Source organism: Podarcis raffonei, chromosome 8, assembly GCF_027172205.1.
Source record: "Podarcis raffonei isolate rPodRaf1 chromosome 8, rPodRaf1.pri, whole genome shotgun sequence".
Taxonomy (NCBI): domain Eukaryota; kingdom Metazoa; phylum Chordata; class Lepidosauria; order Squamata; family Lacertidae; genus Podarcis; species Podarcis raffonei.
The window spans coordinates 31774732-31792542 of record NC_070609.1 but is presented as its reverse complement, the minus strand read 5'-3'; the positions used below and the strand labels follow the sequence as shown (position 1 = coordinate 31792542).

At 47.2% G+C, this 17811-nt stretch overlaps 1 protein-coding gene across 4 annotated transcripts in view; it reads right to left on the bottom strand.

The window, feature by feature from the left end:
* Window positions 1–1545: 1545 nt before the first annotated feature.
* Window positions 1546–17811, bottom strand: part of KCNQ4 (potassium voltage-gated channel subfamily Q member 4) — a 97601-nt gene continuing 81335 nt past the window's right edge. For 2 of the 4 annotated variants that reach the window (XM_053398940.1, XM_053398943.1), the window contains 7 exons: window positions 16930–17085; window positions 15068–15112; window positions 7304–7521; window positions 6363–6465; window positions 5468–5599; window positions 4340–4466; window positions 1546–3413 (listed from right to left, as the gene is read on the bottom strand). In XM_053398940.1, coding sequence (XP_053254915.1) covers window positions 3195–3413; window positions 4340–4466; window positions 5468–5599; window positions 6363–6465; window positions 7304–7521; window positions 15068–15112; window positions 16930–17085 — 1000 coding nt within the window. In that variant the 3' untranslated portion in view covers window positions 1546–3194. The remainder of the gene's footprint in view (window positions 3414–4339; window positions 4467–5467; window positions 5600–6362; window positions 6466–7303; window positions 7522–15067; window positions 15113–16929; window positions 17086–17811) is intronic. The other 2 variants (XM_053398941.1, XM_053398942.1) reach the window with 2 other exon arrangements.

Genomic DNA, 17811 nt, shown 5'->3' with positions numbered 1-17811 from the left:
CCAACCGCACAAGCCCCTTCTCCCTCCCACTTTTGGAGATGTCCGTCTTGGATGGAAGACTTGGGGTGTGTTCTCCAAAGACGCCATGTTCAGTGCATTGAGAGGTGGGGAGAGGTGGGCTTTGGTGGGCTGAGAAGTCAGGAAAAGCTCTAGCCATTTCTTCAAGACACATGCATGAGCATGCAAAGGAGAAAGGTGCACGGGAGGCCAGAGGGGCTTTTGTGGCATGCACCCTAAGGAGGTGTGAAATGGAAGCAGGGCCCTCGCCATAATCTGATACCTCCTGGGGCAACTGGATCACCCTGGTGATGTTGCCTGTGAGGTGAAAAGAAAGGGATAACCTTCCAGTTTTAAACCCTCCTCCATTTTCATGTATGGCAATGGTGGTGGTGGCGCTAAGAAAGAGAAGACAAAATCAGTGGGGAAGGGAAGACAAAAACCATGAAGAAGAGGAAAACAGAAACTATGAGGAAGAGGAAGACAGAAACAATGAGGAAGAGGAAGACAGAGACAAAGAGGAAGACAGAAACAATGAGGAAGAGGAAGGACTTTGATCTGATCTCCTGCTTAAAAATAATTATCCAATCAGGGTGGGAGTACACTGTGAAATCCAGGTGGCCAGGTAGAGGCCAGAGAAGGGGGAGGAAAGGCAGAAAGGAACAAGCCATTCAAGCTTGTAAATTATTGTGGGATGGCTCTGTACCAACAAGAATGTGCAATGGAAATGGAGAGCGAGGAAGTATATGGTCCCCTCAAACTACTAGATCTAAGGGCCACTGTTTACACAGCAGCAAGCTCAGGTTTGCGGCAGAGTGTCAACTCGGCAGAGCTGCAGTCAATTGTGGACCTCTGACATGCATGCTGGTATGATGCATGTGCTTTTAGACACATCTGGTTTGTACATTATTTTTTGCAGATGAATTTCTAAAGCAGAGTTGGGAAATCTCAGGCCCATTGGCCTCTCTCTCTGGCTCTTGGGGCTTTTCACAGGCCACGACTCTTCCTAGTCCATGCCCCTTTCCCCCAGGCCATGCCTTTCACAAGTGTTTTGCCTGTGTCCTTGGAACACAGGACACAAGTTTGCCTGTATGGAGAGGGATGTGCTGTGTGTGGGTGTAGGTAGAAACCTCTGGCTCTTTCTTAGTTGGAATGTTGCCTACTAGACAAAAGTCACCCCTGTTGCTCCACCCACTTTACCCTCTGGACCCGCCCACCAGGACATGTGGCCACTGGAAGCTTGCCCATCAGGAAATGCGGCCCTCAAGCTGAAGAAAGATTATCCACCCCTACCTAAGTGTTGTTGTCGCTGTTGTTTTTTGTAATAGCACACACCTGGAATGGTAATGTGTTGAGAAGGTCTCAGCCATTGATCTTCCCCAAGAAAGCACACTCAAGACTGAAGTCTACAGTGATGCTTATTGCAATTAAGATTAAGAAAGCAGCAAAACAAACTAACTGGGAAAGGTTATTAGGAAGGCAAGTCTGAGAGCCAGTGAGATGTCATGGTTAGAGTTCTGGACATCGGGGACCAAGGTTCAAAGCCATGAAGCCCACTGGGTGACTTTGGGCCAGTCGTAGCCTCTCAGCCTGACCTACCTCACAGGGTTGTTGTGAGGGTAAAACAGGGATGGGGAGAGCTATGTGCACCACCCTTGAGCTTCTTGGTGGAGAAAGTGGGATAGAAATATAGTAATAACATAAAAAATAAATAAAAATACCGTATCATATCTGGAGGCACAGCCTCATAATGGGAACAGCTCCCAAAGATGCAGAGGTTGGGGCTTGAAATGATGTCGGAAACAAGCTTTTGGTGAGGATCGTAAGAAGGCAGTTTAGTGGGCTGCCGGCAGGAGACTGAGGGGTGGAAATCGGGGGGTCAACCAGGGCCTGTCTGCTAGCAAAGGGGCTGGATTCGTTAGGTGGTCTGAGGGGAGGGAGGATCTAAAGCTATGCCAGAGCGCCCCCCGTCAAGGTAACCACCACAAAACCAGAGCCTCTAATTATGAAAGCCTAATGCTATTGGATGCAAGGGAGGCACAATCCCTTGGGACAGGCTGGCTGCTGCCCTAAAGACAGGAATCAGATGCAACACACCCTGCAGGTCACCAGAAACTTCTCTGCTGCTGGCCAGCTGGATTTGGCCTTCTTAGGTGAGCATATAAAGGCATCAGGATTGCCTCCGTGTCCTAGTCAGGGGAGGCTCAAAGTCCACTGATCGACTGTAAAGATTGATTTCAGGTTGCATATTTAAGATTGTTGCATATCGTGTTTGCTCTGCACCTGGGAAGCGCTTCCCCTGCGAGGAAGGTCCCGCTGTGCTTATGATATCGGGGCCACAGAGCAATGTCCACTACCTGGTGAGTGGGGGAAGAGCCAAGGTGCTTAAACGCTGCCAAGAGCAGGAATAGACATTGCCAGTTATTATTCTCTTCTAGATGCAAAGGTAAGAAACCACATTCACTTGAGTCGCAATGCCCCTTGCTTTTGACCGGGGAAGAAAGGGTTACCTAGCATTTGCATAGCTGTTAGTAAGCATCTCCAACCTGGTAAAAGTCTGGAGCCAGAGGCGGTCAGATACAAGCCGATAAAGTAAAGTGTCTGGAACCACTGGTGTTATTTGCTGGGCTGGGGGAAGGGGCTGTTGGTGGCTCTTCAGCCCTGGTACCTCTGTGACAAAGGAGGGTCCAGCCCCTATGAGGTTGGATGCACCTGGAGATGCTTTTGATAGCAGAGAACCTTCAAAGATGCTCATCAAAGGCTGAAGGGCAAAGGATGGAGCCCTCTGCATCATGTTTCAGGCTAGCGTGGCTTTCTCTCCATGGAGAAGACCACCTGCCCCATGCAGTTCAGACTGCCAGGCGCTGCTATTTAGCACTTTTTGTTTAAAAAGCCACAGAAGTGCCACAATGGCTCTATGGAGGGCATGAAAACTGCATCCTTCTTGGAACGCCCAGTAATAGCGGCTTTGTTCTGCAGCTGGAAGACTTCAAGTAAAGTTGAGGTGCATTGAGAGGAGTCAGTTGGCGCCCCACCAGGATGGCGAGGGTGACGAAGGGCTCTCGCTCTCGGAGCGTTGTCTGTCAGAGCAGCCGGCAACGTTTGTCTATCCCTCCTTCTGCCCTGGAAGCAGAGAGATGATGCCCTCCCTAATATGGCTGGTGTGTAACGACCACATGGCTAGGCTGGACGCCATCTTAGTCCATGTTGGTGCTAGCCGACCGGGAGATGTTCAAGGTCTGAGCAGAGACAGAGATGTCCTCGTGGTCCACAGGGCTGTGATAGTCGGAGGTGATGTCAGGCTCCCCGGTGGGGATCGGCATTGCTGTCAGGCTGATGGAGTTCACGGACCCTTTCCGCAAGCATTGAGAATAGACACCCAAGAGCAAATCCAACTTGTGCTCAATGGACTGCACCTGCACAAAGCAAGAGAGGTCTGTCAAAAGCCAGGAGTTGGGCTGCTTTCCATCAGGTGATGGAGGTGAGGACTCTGAACCTGAAGGGGAAGGCACTGCTCCCGAAGGAGTCAGTGCCTCCCCACCAACCACCAGGCCAAGAATGTGGCATTGTCTTCCTCTCACAACTCCACTGTAAAAAGACCCAGGGAGACCTGAACCTCCCCTGTTCCACTGCTGGAGGAGATTATTAGAGAAGGCCGAGCCCTTTAAGCAGAGGAATTTTTAACAATTAGGCTGCATCTGTTGCTACTACTCTATCAGGGCTCTGTTTCAACTGCTGTAACTCCAGAGCACAGTCTGAGCCCTGCTTTGTCTTGTGTGTAGCTTAAACCTCACTGTATCCTACACCTTGGCTGAGCCTTGCCACACTGCAGAGCAAGATAAGGAGAGAGGGGTAGGGAGGGAGAAAAAGGCCCTCTGGTGCCCCGGATCAGAGTGGAAAGGGAAAACCAAAGGGGAGAAACTCAACTTTCACATCTCTAGCTTCTAGATTTGATTGAGTCATTAGCTGAAAAAGTAGCCTCAGAAAGTCTGCCACCATTGCAGCCAAGTTCTCTCTAATGAGTGTTCAGTGCAGTTCTTTGATCTTATCGCCACTATGTGTTCCAGCTGGCAACAAGGCCTTAGTTTAGCTAAATAAATAAATAAATAAATACATTATTTCATATCCCACCTTTCCTGCCAAAGGAGCTCAGTGTGACAGATGTGATAAAACACTAAAAACATCTTAAAACATTTTTTTAAATTGACCACCTATAAAGCTATTCCTAGCTGGGGGTTGCAAGAGGCCTCTCAAGTGTGTGCATTACAGACCCTTCCCTCCTTCCTTCCTTCCTTCCTTCCTTCCTTCCTTCCCTTCCTCCGTCTGCCACTTCCAGCCATACCTGCTTCTCCACCTTGACCACTCGGCCCAACATACTGAAGTCGTCCGCCAGCTCCACCTCCAGTGGTGTCTTCTCCCCTTTTTTCTTATCGATAGCGATAGACCCCCGGCCCACAATCTGATCCACACTGCCAGGCAGGGAAGAGAGAAGAGACAGGCAGGAAAATGAAATCACAGATCCAACAATGCGTGGAGGGCTAAGGATGCAAGGGCGAGCAACTGGCATTCAGAAGCACTTCTGCCTCCCTCCATGGGGGCAGAGCATGGCCATCATGTCTAATAGCCATTGATAGCCTTCTCCTCCTCCATGAATTTGTCTAATCTTCTTTTAAAGCCATCCAAGTTGAAATACTTTCCTTCATATTTCCCAAATCTTTCAACGTTCAGCTTCATTAGATGCCCATGAGTCAATGTTCATGGAAGACAATCTTACTCGGCTATGAGCGATCACAGAAGGAGGAGGAGGAGGAGGAGGAGGAATGAGTTTTTTCCCTCCCTCTATCCACTTTCTCCTTGCCACTTATAATGTCATAAACTCCAACCATATCACCTCTTGCCTTCACAGAGCTATAATTCCATGCAGCCTTAAAAAAAGAGTTCCCAGGATTCTTTGGGGGAAGTAATGTGCTTTAAACGAAGATACCTTGCCTGATGCCAAGAGGCAGCAAGTGCCAAAGAATGGCTACAGATTTCTTATAAATGCTGAACAAGTATTGCATGGCACCTGCAACCATACCAGTGCTACATATTGAAGCAGCCAAGTGGGCATATATTGGGCAAAGTGATTCCGCATGTAAACCGGACCCAGGCTATTAAAGGCTTTCTCAATTAATAGTAACACCTTGAATTTGGCCTGGTAGTAAACTGGCAGCCAGCGCAGACACCTGAGCACAGGTGCTATATGTTGGAGGATCTCACTCCTGTCAGCAATCACGCCGCAACATTCTGCACTGGCTGTAGGGATCAAGCACAAGGGAAGAAGCCCCATGAGCAATGATGGCAGTTGTAGTTCAACAACACTGGGAGGGAGGGAGGGGGGAGGAGGAAAGGAGGGAGGCAGGTTCTGGGTGAAAGTGGGTTTCCTACAAGAGAAACTATAGTCCAAGCAGGCATTGGCAGCTCCACTTACCGGGTCTGGAGACTTTTGATCCTGCCAAGCATGTCCAGGTGACCAGCTGAGTACTGCTCAATGACATCCTTGACGTCATACGGACGCAACGTCTCCTTGAACTTCCTCTTGGCCACCAGAAACTTGAGGATTCTGCAAAAATGTAAGAATCCAGAAGGCTTGAGGGAAAGGCAGTCTTATAATTTGATGAAAGCTGCTCTACAGAGAGACGGACCACTGGCCCATCTAGCATAGTCTGCTCTGTCAAGTAGCACCTTTCTAGGGCTGCAGACAGAAGACTTGTCTATCCATACCAGGTAGTGGGACCTCATCCATGCAAAGTAGATGCTCCAACCCATTTCCATTACCACTGGTCCATGTAGCCCAGTAAGAATTTTAGAAAAGGTGCACGGGATCAAGCCAAAGGATTAGCTAGCCAGAGCATCCTGTTCTCACCATGGCCAACCAGGTGTGCTGAACCAAAGTGTCCCGGAAGTTTTGCTAACACCACCTTGGTAGTCAAGATAACCCCACAATTAATTGGTAGTTGTTGTCATATATGTTTATATTTGTTTGCTTTGATATAAGCTAATTGGCTTGCTTTGATGTTATCCTTATCCGCGAGCTTGCAGTACTGGGCTCTGAGCCCAGAAAAGGGAACAATCTGTAAAACTTGGGTATTTGCCACCTATGCCCTCATTCAGACAGGTGCAGCAATGGGGAGTCAACTACCTAAAGTCAACTACCCAGCCACCCCCATCACGAAGTTCAAGTTGTCTCATCAAAAGCAAGGCATCAATCCATCAGAGAGGAGGATGAAAGGAGGAAAGGGGTATCCAGAGCCACACTTGCCAAATAACACAAGACAAAGGCCCCCAGGTGCCTGAACCAAGAGCACTTGCCCCACAAGGCTCACCTCACTGCCCTGATGAGCATCTTCACAGCAGGCATGATGTCCTCAAAAGTCAAGTCACACTGGTAGGCCTTCTCCTCACTGCTTTCCTCTGCAGCTCCATCAACTGTGAGCAGAAACAGGGCTTCATGGGAGGAAAGTGACTTGCCTGGCATTCATGCCTTCTTAGTCAGTTTAAGGAAGGCAGAAACCTCTGTGCACAGCCCACCATTCACAAATTTCCCTCCACTTTCCTCTTGATTTCTCTCCACCCTCCATCGGTTCATTTGCACAATAATTGCTTCTCCCTACCATCAAACACACACCCCGTGTGTTTCCCCCCCTTTTTGCTCTGATTTTGTTTATCCAACAATTGCTCAATACAGTGGTACCTCGGGTTAAGTACTTAATTCGTTCTGGAGGTCCGTTCTTAACCTGAAACTGTTCTTAACCTGAAGCACCACTTTAGCTAATGGGGCCTCCTGCTGCTGCTGCCGCGCCGCTGCTGCGCGATTTCTGTTCTCATCCTGAAGCAAAGTTCTTAACCCGAGGTATTATTTCTGGGTTAGTGGAGTCTGTAACCTGAAGCGTATGTAACCTGAAGTGTATGTAACCCGAGGTACCACTGTAGTATAAGCTTGCATCCAAATAAAAGTTGTGAAGATTGAAGGGCAGGAACAGGGCAGTTGATGGCTGTTGTTGCATACTATCAATATCATATTTAGAACAGGAATGAAATTCCCCTAGCAGGTTCAGATTGATTAATGACCCCACGACGTTTTTATTTCTTCCTTCCTTCCTTTCGTAGTAGCATGTGGCTTGGCTCACTTCCTCAAGCTGCCTAGAACTCTTCCTTCTGCAGGCATCTTGAGGAGCACGTCCTAAAGAGAAGCACACTCTGAAACCTTCTCTCCCCACCCCAGAACACCTCACAACCCCAAACTGCAGGTGCTCCCAAGTCCTACCCTCCACAGGTGTCCGGGGCTTCAGCCTCAACGAGGCCCGGAATCTTGTCCTGTCGTTGAAGCTCCAGCTCTTCTGCACCTTGGTGGGGCTGATGGCCTCGTTGACATTCTCAGTGCTGGGAGAGCGGCGGAGAGGTGGGACCAGATGCTGCTTCCCCCGGCTGCCCTGCCTCTGGGAATTGTTCAGGCGGATGCGGTCCTTGATGCCCATTTTATTGCTGCAAAGGATTCAGGGGAGGAACGGAGAAATTAAGAGGGAGGTAAGGGGCTCTTGAGCTGGGGAGGATGCAAGCAGCAACCTAAAGGGGGCACTAGAGAGAAAGAGATAGATGTGGCGCATTGCACTCTGGTCCCTGGTGGACCTGCTGTCTGCTTCCAAGAGGGAGCTGACTGGAGCAGACTCAATGGTTCTGACATCCTACACCAACTCTAGATGTATGTAAGAATCAGAGAGGAAATGTTGATACAAAGAATAGCCTGATCACAGCAGGCTAAAGATAGGGCATTTCCCAAGGTCTTGAACTCAGAACCTGAATAAATGGCTACTCTACCCACACTGAGACTCAAAGAGATTCTTATTTAGCCTGTGGTATCTCCCCCCAACTCAAGTGAATTTCTGTTTGCTCACAAACCAAATTCTAGAAGTAAGGCATCAGCGAAGACCAATGACTGGTCAAAATATGCTGTGTGTCCACCAGCCCCTCATACAACACAATCTTGTAATATTTTTCTGGGAATAAGCCCCACTGAACTCAGTGTCACTCACTTCTGAGTAGATATGATAGGATTGCAATATGACTAATCCAAAACAGGGCTGGAGAACCTGTGGCCCTCCAGGTGTTGCCGGACTACAACTCCCATCATCCCTAACTTTGGGCCATGTTGGCTGGGACTGGAGTCCAACATCTGGAGGGCCACAGATTCCCTACCCAATCAGGAATGTAAGTGTGACAAAGTAGTTCAAAGGCATGCATGTTGTGCCCCAATTGATGCATTTTAGCCTGGATTAGTTAATCCAGAATAAGAAGGTGGTCCTAGCTAGCGTACAAATAGCAGTAGAAACTGTGGTGATATTTTTTTTTGTCATTTTGTTTTGCAATTAATGGGTGTCTTTTATTTTTTAACACATTTACAAATGATTTTGACTGCTTCCCTTCCACAAGGATGGCTTTATTTTCTGCTGCTTGTGGAAGTGAAAAGAAAAGGTTAAATGACTGGTTCTTAAGTAAGGCAGTGACAACTCTTTCAACTGCTTCAACCAGTAGTATCAAAGCTAAATCCACTCCTTAGCTCAACCTTCCCCTGGTGTCCTTCAAATGTTTTTGGGTACAACTCTCCTCCATTGCCCCACCAGTCTCTGGGGCTGATTTTGTAGGGCAAAATCTCTGGAGGGCATCAGGGCATGGAAGGACATCCTAGCTATGCAGGAGAAGGGGGGGGGGGAATCTACATGAAAAGGGAGAGGGACCAGTTTCCCCTCTGTGCTTAGTAAGGGCACTCTCTAGGATGTGGGGACAGGCATATCATAAATCAGAGCTGCAATTCCACACAACCTCCTCTAAAAATGCAAAAGTGACTTAAGGATTAAGACTCTCTGAGAACGTCAACTTTTTTTAAAAAAAGGATTCTAGTCTTTATCATTGCTAACAACAACATGAAAGTGTGTGGGCAAGTTTTGTTGAATTCTGGTTAAGATTTGCAAGGATTAGGGGTGGAGTTTCAGTACCCTGAACAGCTCCTGACCCCTCCTTCCAACTGGTAGAACCAGAATAAATGATGCAAAGTAAGAGAGTTCATGCATATATATTTAACAGACATAAGATTGCAGAATCCAGCTTGTTGTAGAATTTGAGTTACCTTAGTGCAGACACACACACACACAAATATATATATATATATTTGTGCACTATATAGTGCACCCAATCCTGACCACTGACAGTTGTTTTGTTGTTGTTAACAAAGAAATAGGTGAGGGGAGAGAAGGAAAAGGACAAAATCAAGTCATGCCACAAAACTCTATTCATGGTCCAGATGCTACTGAGGTACTTACGGTAAGGGCTGAAAAAGAAAGAAACAAAAATATAAAGCATTAAAATGACCAACCGATAAAGAGAGATTGAAAGACACCGCCAGAAAAAGGAGGCTGGAAAGGAGATGTTTGGATACTCCAGAGGTTTTGGGGGAGTACATGGGAGCTAGCTAAAATAAATAAGTCTTTCGGCTGATGTTCTGGCTAAATGGCCAAGAACATCTCCCTTGTTAGGAAGCTGAGGCCTCCAACCCAAGCAAAGCTGACAGTGCGAGCAAGAGGGCAGCAAATCTGTCCCAGAGCCAAATTCAAAGTGCTGGCTCTGACCTATAAAACAGCAACAACCTCAGGGGTTGTAATGCTCACCCCATATTTGAGTTGAGCATTATGAACTCCTGAAGTATTTCCAAGTCCCAGAAATACAAATTTTGGAGACATCACTAGCACTGACCCACAGGATTTTTATGAAGATCCAGCATTGAAAGAATTGCTACCACTGAGTAATCCAGAGATGGAACAAACAATATGTAGTACAGACCACATTGGATAACCCTTTCTAAGATGTCTGGAGGCTACGCAAGGGGAGCCCCACACCCAAGGTGCAAGGACCAGAAGTCACCATTTGGCATAAGATCCACACAAAGGCAAATTTAACAGCAGAGGATTTTACATTTGGGTCTTATCAACTTTCCTTAAAACAAACAAACGAACAAAAGTCAAGAGAAATGTTAAGTTTCTTGATCTCACTTGTAAGCTACTCTGGAAGGCATTCTGCCACCCAGGTACAACAAAGCATTGTTAGCCTTCAACATTAAAATAAGAGCGAATGGGCAAAATGTGTCTGTCAGAATACAATAAGTAAGAACATAACAAGAGCCTGCTGGATCGTCTAGCCCTGCGTCCTGTACTCACAGTGGCCAACCAGACGCCGGTGGGAAACCCGCAAGCAGCACTTGAGTGCAAGAGCAACTCTCCCTTCCTGCAGTTTCCAAAAAAAATTATTCAGAAGCATTGCTGCCTCTGGCCATGGAGACGGAGAATCGCCATCATGGTTAGCAGCCACCCATAGTCTTCTCCTCCCTGAATTTTTCTGGAAATTGCAGCACAAACAAAAGGGTGGATGAGCCCTGAGACTAACCATCTCTTGGCCACCTTCAAGCCCCAGGGGGCCTTCTGAATTGGGGTGGGATGGGGGGAGAACGTTGCATCTGCTCTGGATAACTTCTTCCATCAATCCTTCCAGCCAGGTGTTTTCGGTCTTTTAACTGGAGACACCCCTTTCCACATTGGCTGGATTTCAGTAGAAGCCACTGATGCACTGCAGGGGAGTCTACTGAAGTGCACCCTCAGTTCATGCAAAACACAGATCACAGGCCTCCTCCTAGTCCTCAACATCACCTGAGAGCAGCTTTCCACAACCAGGTACCCTCCAGATGCTTTGGGGCTGCACTTCCCATCAGCTCCAGCCAGCACAACCCATGCTGGCTGAGACCAATGGGAGTTGCTGCCTAAATCTTTTGTAGCGCACCTGAGTCTGCCCTCCAAGAACTGAGAATTCACCCTTTCTGTGCCCCCAGCATTCCTTGCAGCTCTACGCTGCTGGGTTGAGGGTAGGGCCATAGCCACAGGTGTCCATTTTGGGGGAGGGCATTTGCCCCCCTGAATCCTAAATGCATTTATTTGTTTTACTGTACACAGACTCATGCAAGTGTCACAGACTTTCCCCGACAAAAATTATTTCTGCACACATCCATGGCCATAGCTCAGTGGCAGAGCACATGCTGTGCATGCAGGTCCCAGGTGCAAACCCCAGCAGCATCTCCAGGTAGGGCTAGGAAGGACCTGGCCTGAAACCCTAGAGAACTGCTGTCACTCACTGTAGACAATGCTGAGCTAGATGGACCAGTGGAATATAAGGCAGCTTCCTATGATCAGTAATTGTGATCAAGCTGTTGTTCTGGAAACACTTGTCGGGGTTCTTGCCGAGGGAATGCCAATTGACTTTCAAGCCAGGGTTCCTTGGCACACAATAACTGCCACCAGGGCAGAAATTATTTGTCAGCCTTGTTCCTTGGGTTGCACTGATGGGGCAGTTGTCAACCTCCTTGGCCCCCTCACCTGCTCCACCTTTCCCCCATGCATCTTAACTAAAAACACAATAGGAATAACTTCAGGGCCAGCTCTTGTGTAGCATATTCTGCCAGACTAAATTCTTCCTGTGGCTGAAAACTGATTGAGCCCATCCATGACAACCACCAACTTTTAATTCCATGGATGCACACCTAGGAAAGCCTCGGGGTGTGGGGTCAGTAGGTGAGCTTTGAATGCGATCCTTTTGAGGTTTAATGCAGCAGAAGTCCTACAGGGTTAGCTGTGGACTCTGAAGACTCACTGCATCCCTGCAGATGTGGGTGTGGCACCCAGACACAGAAGCAAGTGCTCGTATTGGAATCCAGACGCCCATGAAAAGTGGTGACATCACCGTGCTAATGGAACCACTTCCCCTGGAATGATGTGGTGTGTGGGTGAGAGAGAGAGAGAATCCACAAAGTCACTACTGGCCCCAAGAGTTATTCCAAACCCACTTTGTCATCAAGCACCTACAGGCAAGCAGATCTCCAGCACAGCTTTCTTAGAGTTGCTATAAGAAAAAAAATGGGAAAATCCCACTTTCCTCCTATTAATTTTTGGCACTGCTCAGATTAGGAAGTGAGGGACGTAGGGCAGGGGACTTAATGAAACCTACAAGCTCCACCACCAAACTGGGCTTCATATAACTGAGCTTATTCTTCTACGGTCTGCAAATAAAAACATCCTGAAAGTCCCAGGCCTCAGAGAGGTTAGGCTGGCCTCAACTAGAGCCAGGGCCTTCTCGGCTGCGGCTCCAATCTGGTGGAACGCTCTGTCAGAAGAGACTAGGGCCCTGCGGGACTTGACATCTTTCCGCAGGGCCTGCAAGACAGAGTTGTTCCACCAGGCCTTTGGTCAGGGCGCAGCCTGACTCCCTCCTCTGGCAACCTGCACAGAGCTTTGTTTAATGGTTGCCATTAACTTGATTTTAATTAATTTTTATAATGAAATATTTTTAGAATGTTGGTTTATTTGATTGTTTGATTATTTGATTGTTGTTAGCCGCCCTGAGCCCGGCTTCGGCTGGGGAGGGCGGGATATAAATAAAATTTATTATTATTCTTCTTCTTCTTCTTCTTCTTCTTCTTCTTCTTCTTCTTCTTCTTCTTCTTCTTCTTCTTCTTCTTCCCTTGCCTTCTAAAAAGAGACAATAAGTGAGCTGTTGCAAAAGGGAAGGGGCAGAGATTCTTCTGCCCCAGCTGAGCACTGATGGAAGCAGAAGTCTATCTTCCTTACTGCTTCATGGGGGCCATCTGATAGCATTGGAAGCAGGACTCCCAACACAATCGCCTTTGAGAACAGGAACTTCCTGACTTGAAGCCATATGGACCAACTCTGTCTAGTGGCCACATTCAGTCACTAAAGGCATCTCTAAAATACAGCATCCATCATCTTCAGCCAATAGTGGTTCTGACTGAGGCTGATTGGAGCTACAGCCCAGAAGTATCTTGAGGGCTGCAGGCTCCCCTTCCTTGGAACGGAGAATTCGAGGAGGAGAAAGTCATTGTCCTGGCAATACAGCTTGTCCAACAGTGATGTCTCTCATGTGAGCCCACTGCATTCTCTACAGGTGGGAGGGACCTCAGTGAGATCAGCACTCTATAAAGCTGAATTCTAGCACAGGGTTGGTGGCCCTCATGATTTGCGCTGGTCTGAGGTTGAACCCCCTCCTCACTGTCCTTGCTGAGAAGAGGAGTATCAAGCTGTTTGGCCAGAAAAAAAGAGGATATGTTGAGTTTAGCTTGATGAGAGATTCTGCTATTAGCTCTAGGCCCTGTTCAAGAAGCCCCAGCCTGAGCCATCACTACCATCTTCTGCCCCAAACACACTCCACCCCCTTGGCTGCTGAGTCTCCACCCCTTGAGCCTCTGGGGGACTTGGGAGTAGTACCTTTTTGAACCATGGATGATTCCCTCTGTAACACTGTCCTGATAAAATCCACGTCACATAAACATTTGATCAATTTTTGGTCCATCAACTGCCTTCTGTTCAGACAGGTCAAATCCCAACCCAACAGGAAAGGAAGTAGAAAAGTTTAGAAGACTAGGGAAAGGAACCATTTTAAAAGGAGTTTGGGGGACATTGAATAGTTCTCTCTCCTTTTTCTATGGTTCCAGCTGAAACGCATTAATGGACTCTCCTTTTAAGCTGCACTGGAGACTGATTATCTGGTTGCAGGAGAGCAAACATATCTCCCACCAAGAAAGGACTTCATAGCAAGATTCAGAGGGTTACCCCCCATGCACATCTCCATTGCACATTGGAGCAGCATGCCATCCTTTTTTTCTAAAGGAAAGGAAAAAACCAACACAGGACGAAACAATGCAATGACAATTAAAATCCAATTCAACCCCAAAACATCTCTTGGGTAGCAGATCCAAAGCCTCGGTACCTCTGTTTCCAGCCGGTGTGAATCCGAAAGAAATTCCTTTTACTACTAAAGATCTGGCTAGAGAAATGGAAAGGAAGAAAGAAAACAACAGAAGGGGAAAGGTGGGAGGAGGAGGAGGCAAAAAGTTAGTAAGGGGGGCAGCAGAAGGGACGTTAGAAGGATGATCCCAGAGGGAAAAAGCCTTGCTGAGGCTGGCAATAATGGATGCTTGTGTGCATACAGCACCCCCTGCAGAACGAATCGTTCAATGACAAATGTGACTGAATATTTAACTCTTATCCATAAGTTTTTGGTCCTAATTCAAATGAGCAGGCATGGGGCAATTTATTGGACCCCTTCAGGAAGCAATCCATTATTATATTTTAAAAAAAACACCTGTTGGAAAAACTTCTGGTTTAAAAAGGATAAGCACATTTCAGAGAAAGAACTGGGGGGACAGCAAATAACCAGTTTTTGTGGAGGAAGTTTTGGTTCACGCATTCTCTCTCACTTTTCGCTCTCTGCCTCCATATGGCAAGGTGCGTACTTGAAACTTTGCATGAGAGAAGCAACTGACAGGGGCATTCCTGGGAAAACCGGAAGATGCCTCTCTGCAATCGTGATTCTGAGACATGCATTCACTGGAACACTGGAACAGGCAGCTGTGCAGTAGCATCAAAACAATGCAGTTGTGTCAGCAACCAACTTTTTGGAAGACTGCTAGGGAGAAATAAGTGAGGGCAATGGGCTGAGCCCCCATGACCCTAATGTGGCCTGCTATCAAATCGCATTTTTTGATGTGTTGCTTAACCATTTCTCTGTTTCTGGGACTGGCAAATGGCTCCCCTCTTAGGCCTGGATATGATCCAGGGGTCATTGATCATTTGTGGTGCCCTCCAGATGTTGATGGATTCTCAGTTCCCATCAGCCCTAATCAGCATGGCCAATGGTCAGTGATGAAGTTGCTAGGAGACCAGCAGGAGGACACCACCTGCTTTAGAGCCTAAAAAGCATGCGGGCAATGTCTCTGCCGTAACAATGTACTGGCTTCTTTCCCAATACCTACACACACACACACATTCACAAATACACACTCAAGGTTTATTTGGCTTTGATGACCTCTCCCCAAGCAGCAGCTGCAGATCGTCCGTACTTCTGGAAGAAAACCTACCGTCCTGTGGTCTCTCTTTTGAGGGGGAATAAAAGCACACAGCAGCTTTGAGGGAAAGGTTACCTTAGGCGTAAACACTTGTGGGGCGGAGCTTCCTCTTCTTTCCAGCTTCCAGGAATGAATGGGGAATGGTGAAGATGGGAAGGTGGAGGAAGGACGGAGAGGAGGAGGAGTGGAGGGAGGTAAAGAGGAGGAGAGAGAGAAAAAGATGATGAAATGAGGTAGGGACTGCAAAGGAGACTTGAGGGGGGAAACTATCCGGCCCAGCAACACAGGCCTTCACATAGTCAAGGCAATCCAGTTGGTTGCATCCAGCGACAAATCTGCCCTGCTGAGGGCTAGCAGATTTTAATTTTTTAGCCTCAAGAAATATTTGCTGCCTGTCTGTTATGAAGGAACAAACACACAATGGATTTTCAGCACCATGAAGCACAAACTTTGTAGTCTCTGCTTCCCACCTTCCATCCCCACAAGTTGCCAAACCCTCATCAGTGTTTATAGGTTCTATAAACTGCTTTCTGCTCCTAAATCAGAAGTCCCTTGTCCCTCCTCTTACAAATAAGAACCCAACTGCCATATCTAACACAACACAGAAGAGCTGTCAGAGGCCAAACTAAACATGATCCGTATAACAAGTTCTGGTTCCCGTTCAACAGCCATGTAAATAGAAGTGATGTCAATGTCAGACCTCCAGCCTCTCATGCTTGCTTTGGGAGAGGCTATGTCTCAGATAATTCAGTTATTTTGCAGTGCCTCTGCTTAATCCTCCTTCTTATATGTGTGTGATATAGGCATGTAAAAACCTACAGGTTTTATTATAGTTGTTAAAAACCAATAAAATATATGTCTTTTTTTAAGTCTCTATAGCTGATCCGGTCACCATGTGCATAGATCACCATACCTTCTGCCTTGCAGATCTTTCCCCTCTTGTCACTCTCTGCCACCCAGTGGCATAGCATGGGCAGGGCCATGGGGTGGTTGCCCTGGGCACAAAGTTCTTAGGGGTGCAAAATTTCAAAAGAAAAAGAAAGTAGTAATGAAAAATGAAAAATATTGCATCCTCCCCCTCACACAGAAAATCTCCCAATGTTCACATGGGTGGACTGGGGAGTGGATTTGGGCAGCAGCTGGTTGCTAGGGTGCCCTCTGCCCAGGCTTTAGAAAGTCACCCACTCCCGACCAATCCCCGTCCCACTCTCAGCTGTGCTTGACACTCATGGGGTACTGCAGCTGCAAATTGGACAGGTTGCCAAGCTATTGCCCCTTCATTTCAGCCTATTGGCAGGCAGTGCTGAGGATACTTTCCTTAACCCGGACACAGGTAACCCACGCTATGCCACTGCAGCCACCCCTTTGATTCAGAGCAGATTTCCTGATCACATGGATGAGAGAGAGAGGAAGTAGCTTGTGTTGCTTATTCTCTAAACCAGAATAAAGAAGCCCAATCCTAACCTCCAAGTCTTCAGAAACAAATTCTCCATCGTCTATTCATTCTGCCCTACAATCACAGCAGCAAGAAACATATCCTAATAACTTTGGTTCTCAGGGTTCTGAGGTGGGCACTAAAATCTGTGAAAGAAAGCTAGATTCCCACTGTTAGCAAAGTCTTACAATCCACACCAAAAGGCCAGGATGGTGACAGCTATCATTTACAAACACCGAAGTTCTCTATAGAAAATGCACTTGCTAAAAATGATTAATTAGAATAGGCAAGATGTAGCGGCAGACTCCAGTCAGAAGGGGGAGGCCAAGAACAAGGACTGGTGGTGCATTCAAGTCAAAGGGCCATTGCAGACTGGAAGGAAGCCAGTTCAACATCTGTCAGATGTTATACCAGAAGGCAGCAGCAGCAGAGTGAGAAAGAGCCAACACACCAGACAGACAGAGGGGACACACCACAGGCATGGAAGAGGCTTTGACCCTACCTTTCCCCCGAGCAAAATGGAGGATGGATGGTTTTCAGGCCAGAGGTGAAGGAGTGATACGGTGGTGGAGCTCCATCGGGGAATTTCCTCACCTCAGAGTTCCTGAGCCCCCCGTTGCGAGCTCGGTGCAAGTGGTCAAACATAAGGACCAGTTCTCTAGGGGTGGGTCCAAATAAAAACATGGAGAAATTAAAATGCTTTGAAAAGGGGGAGAAAGAAAATTAATAATAATAATAATAATAATAATAATAATAATAATAATAATAATATCAATATAACATGTAGAAATTGAAGGGGAGGAATAAAGATGGGGGGTATCCCATAATTCTTTCAGTTGTCTGAGTTGGTCTTTCCGAGGTGTGAATTGGCCAAGGTGGGTTGTTGAACTGGGGGGTTACAGATGTTCGGCTTTGGTATTTTGCCTTTGAATGACTGGTCAAAACCTTGCAGTGGTGAGGCTTCATAGTTGGACCTGAACCTTATAAACTGCTTGGTTCTGCACACAGCTTGAAAACACATTGAAATTACTGGACACAACAAAATATGCCATCTCCAACCTTCCGATGGCAGCAGAGTGAACTGCATACAAAGCTACTGTATTGTCAAAGCAAGTTATGCCTCAGTTGCGGAGTGCTTTCACTGCTGATGGAAGACATGCCTGTTCATCCAGGCCAAGGGTAGCAACATGGTGACCTGAGGATGTTATGGTCTAGAGCTGTGTTTCCCAACCTTGGGTCTCCAGATGTTTTTGGACTTTAACTCCCATCATCCCTAGCTAACAAGACCAGTGGTCTAGGATGATAAGAACTGTACTCCAAAAACAGCTAGGTACCCAAGGTTGGGAAACAATGGTCTAGAGTTCCCATCACTCTCAGTCAGCCT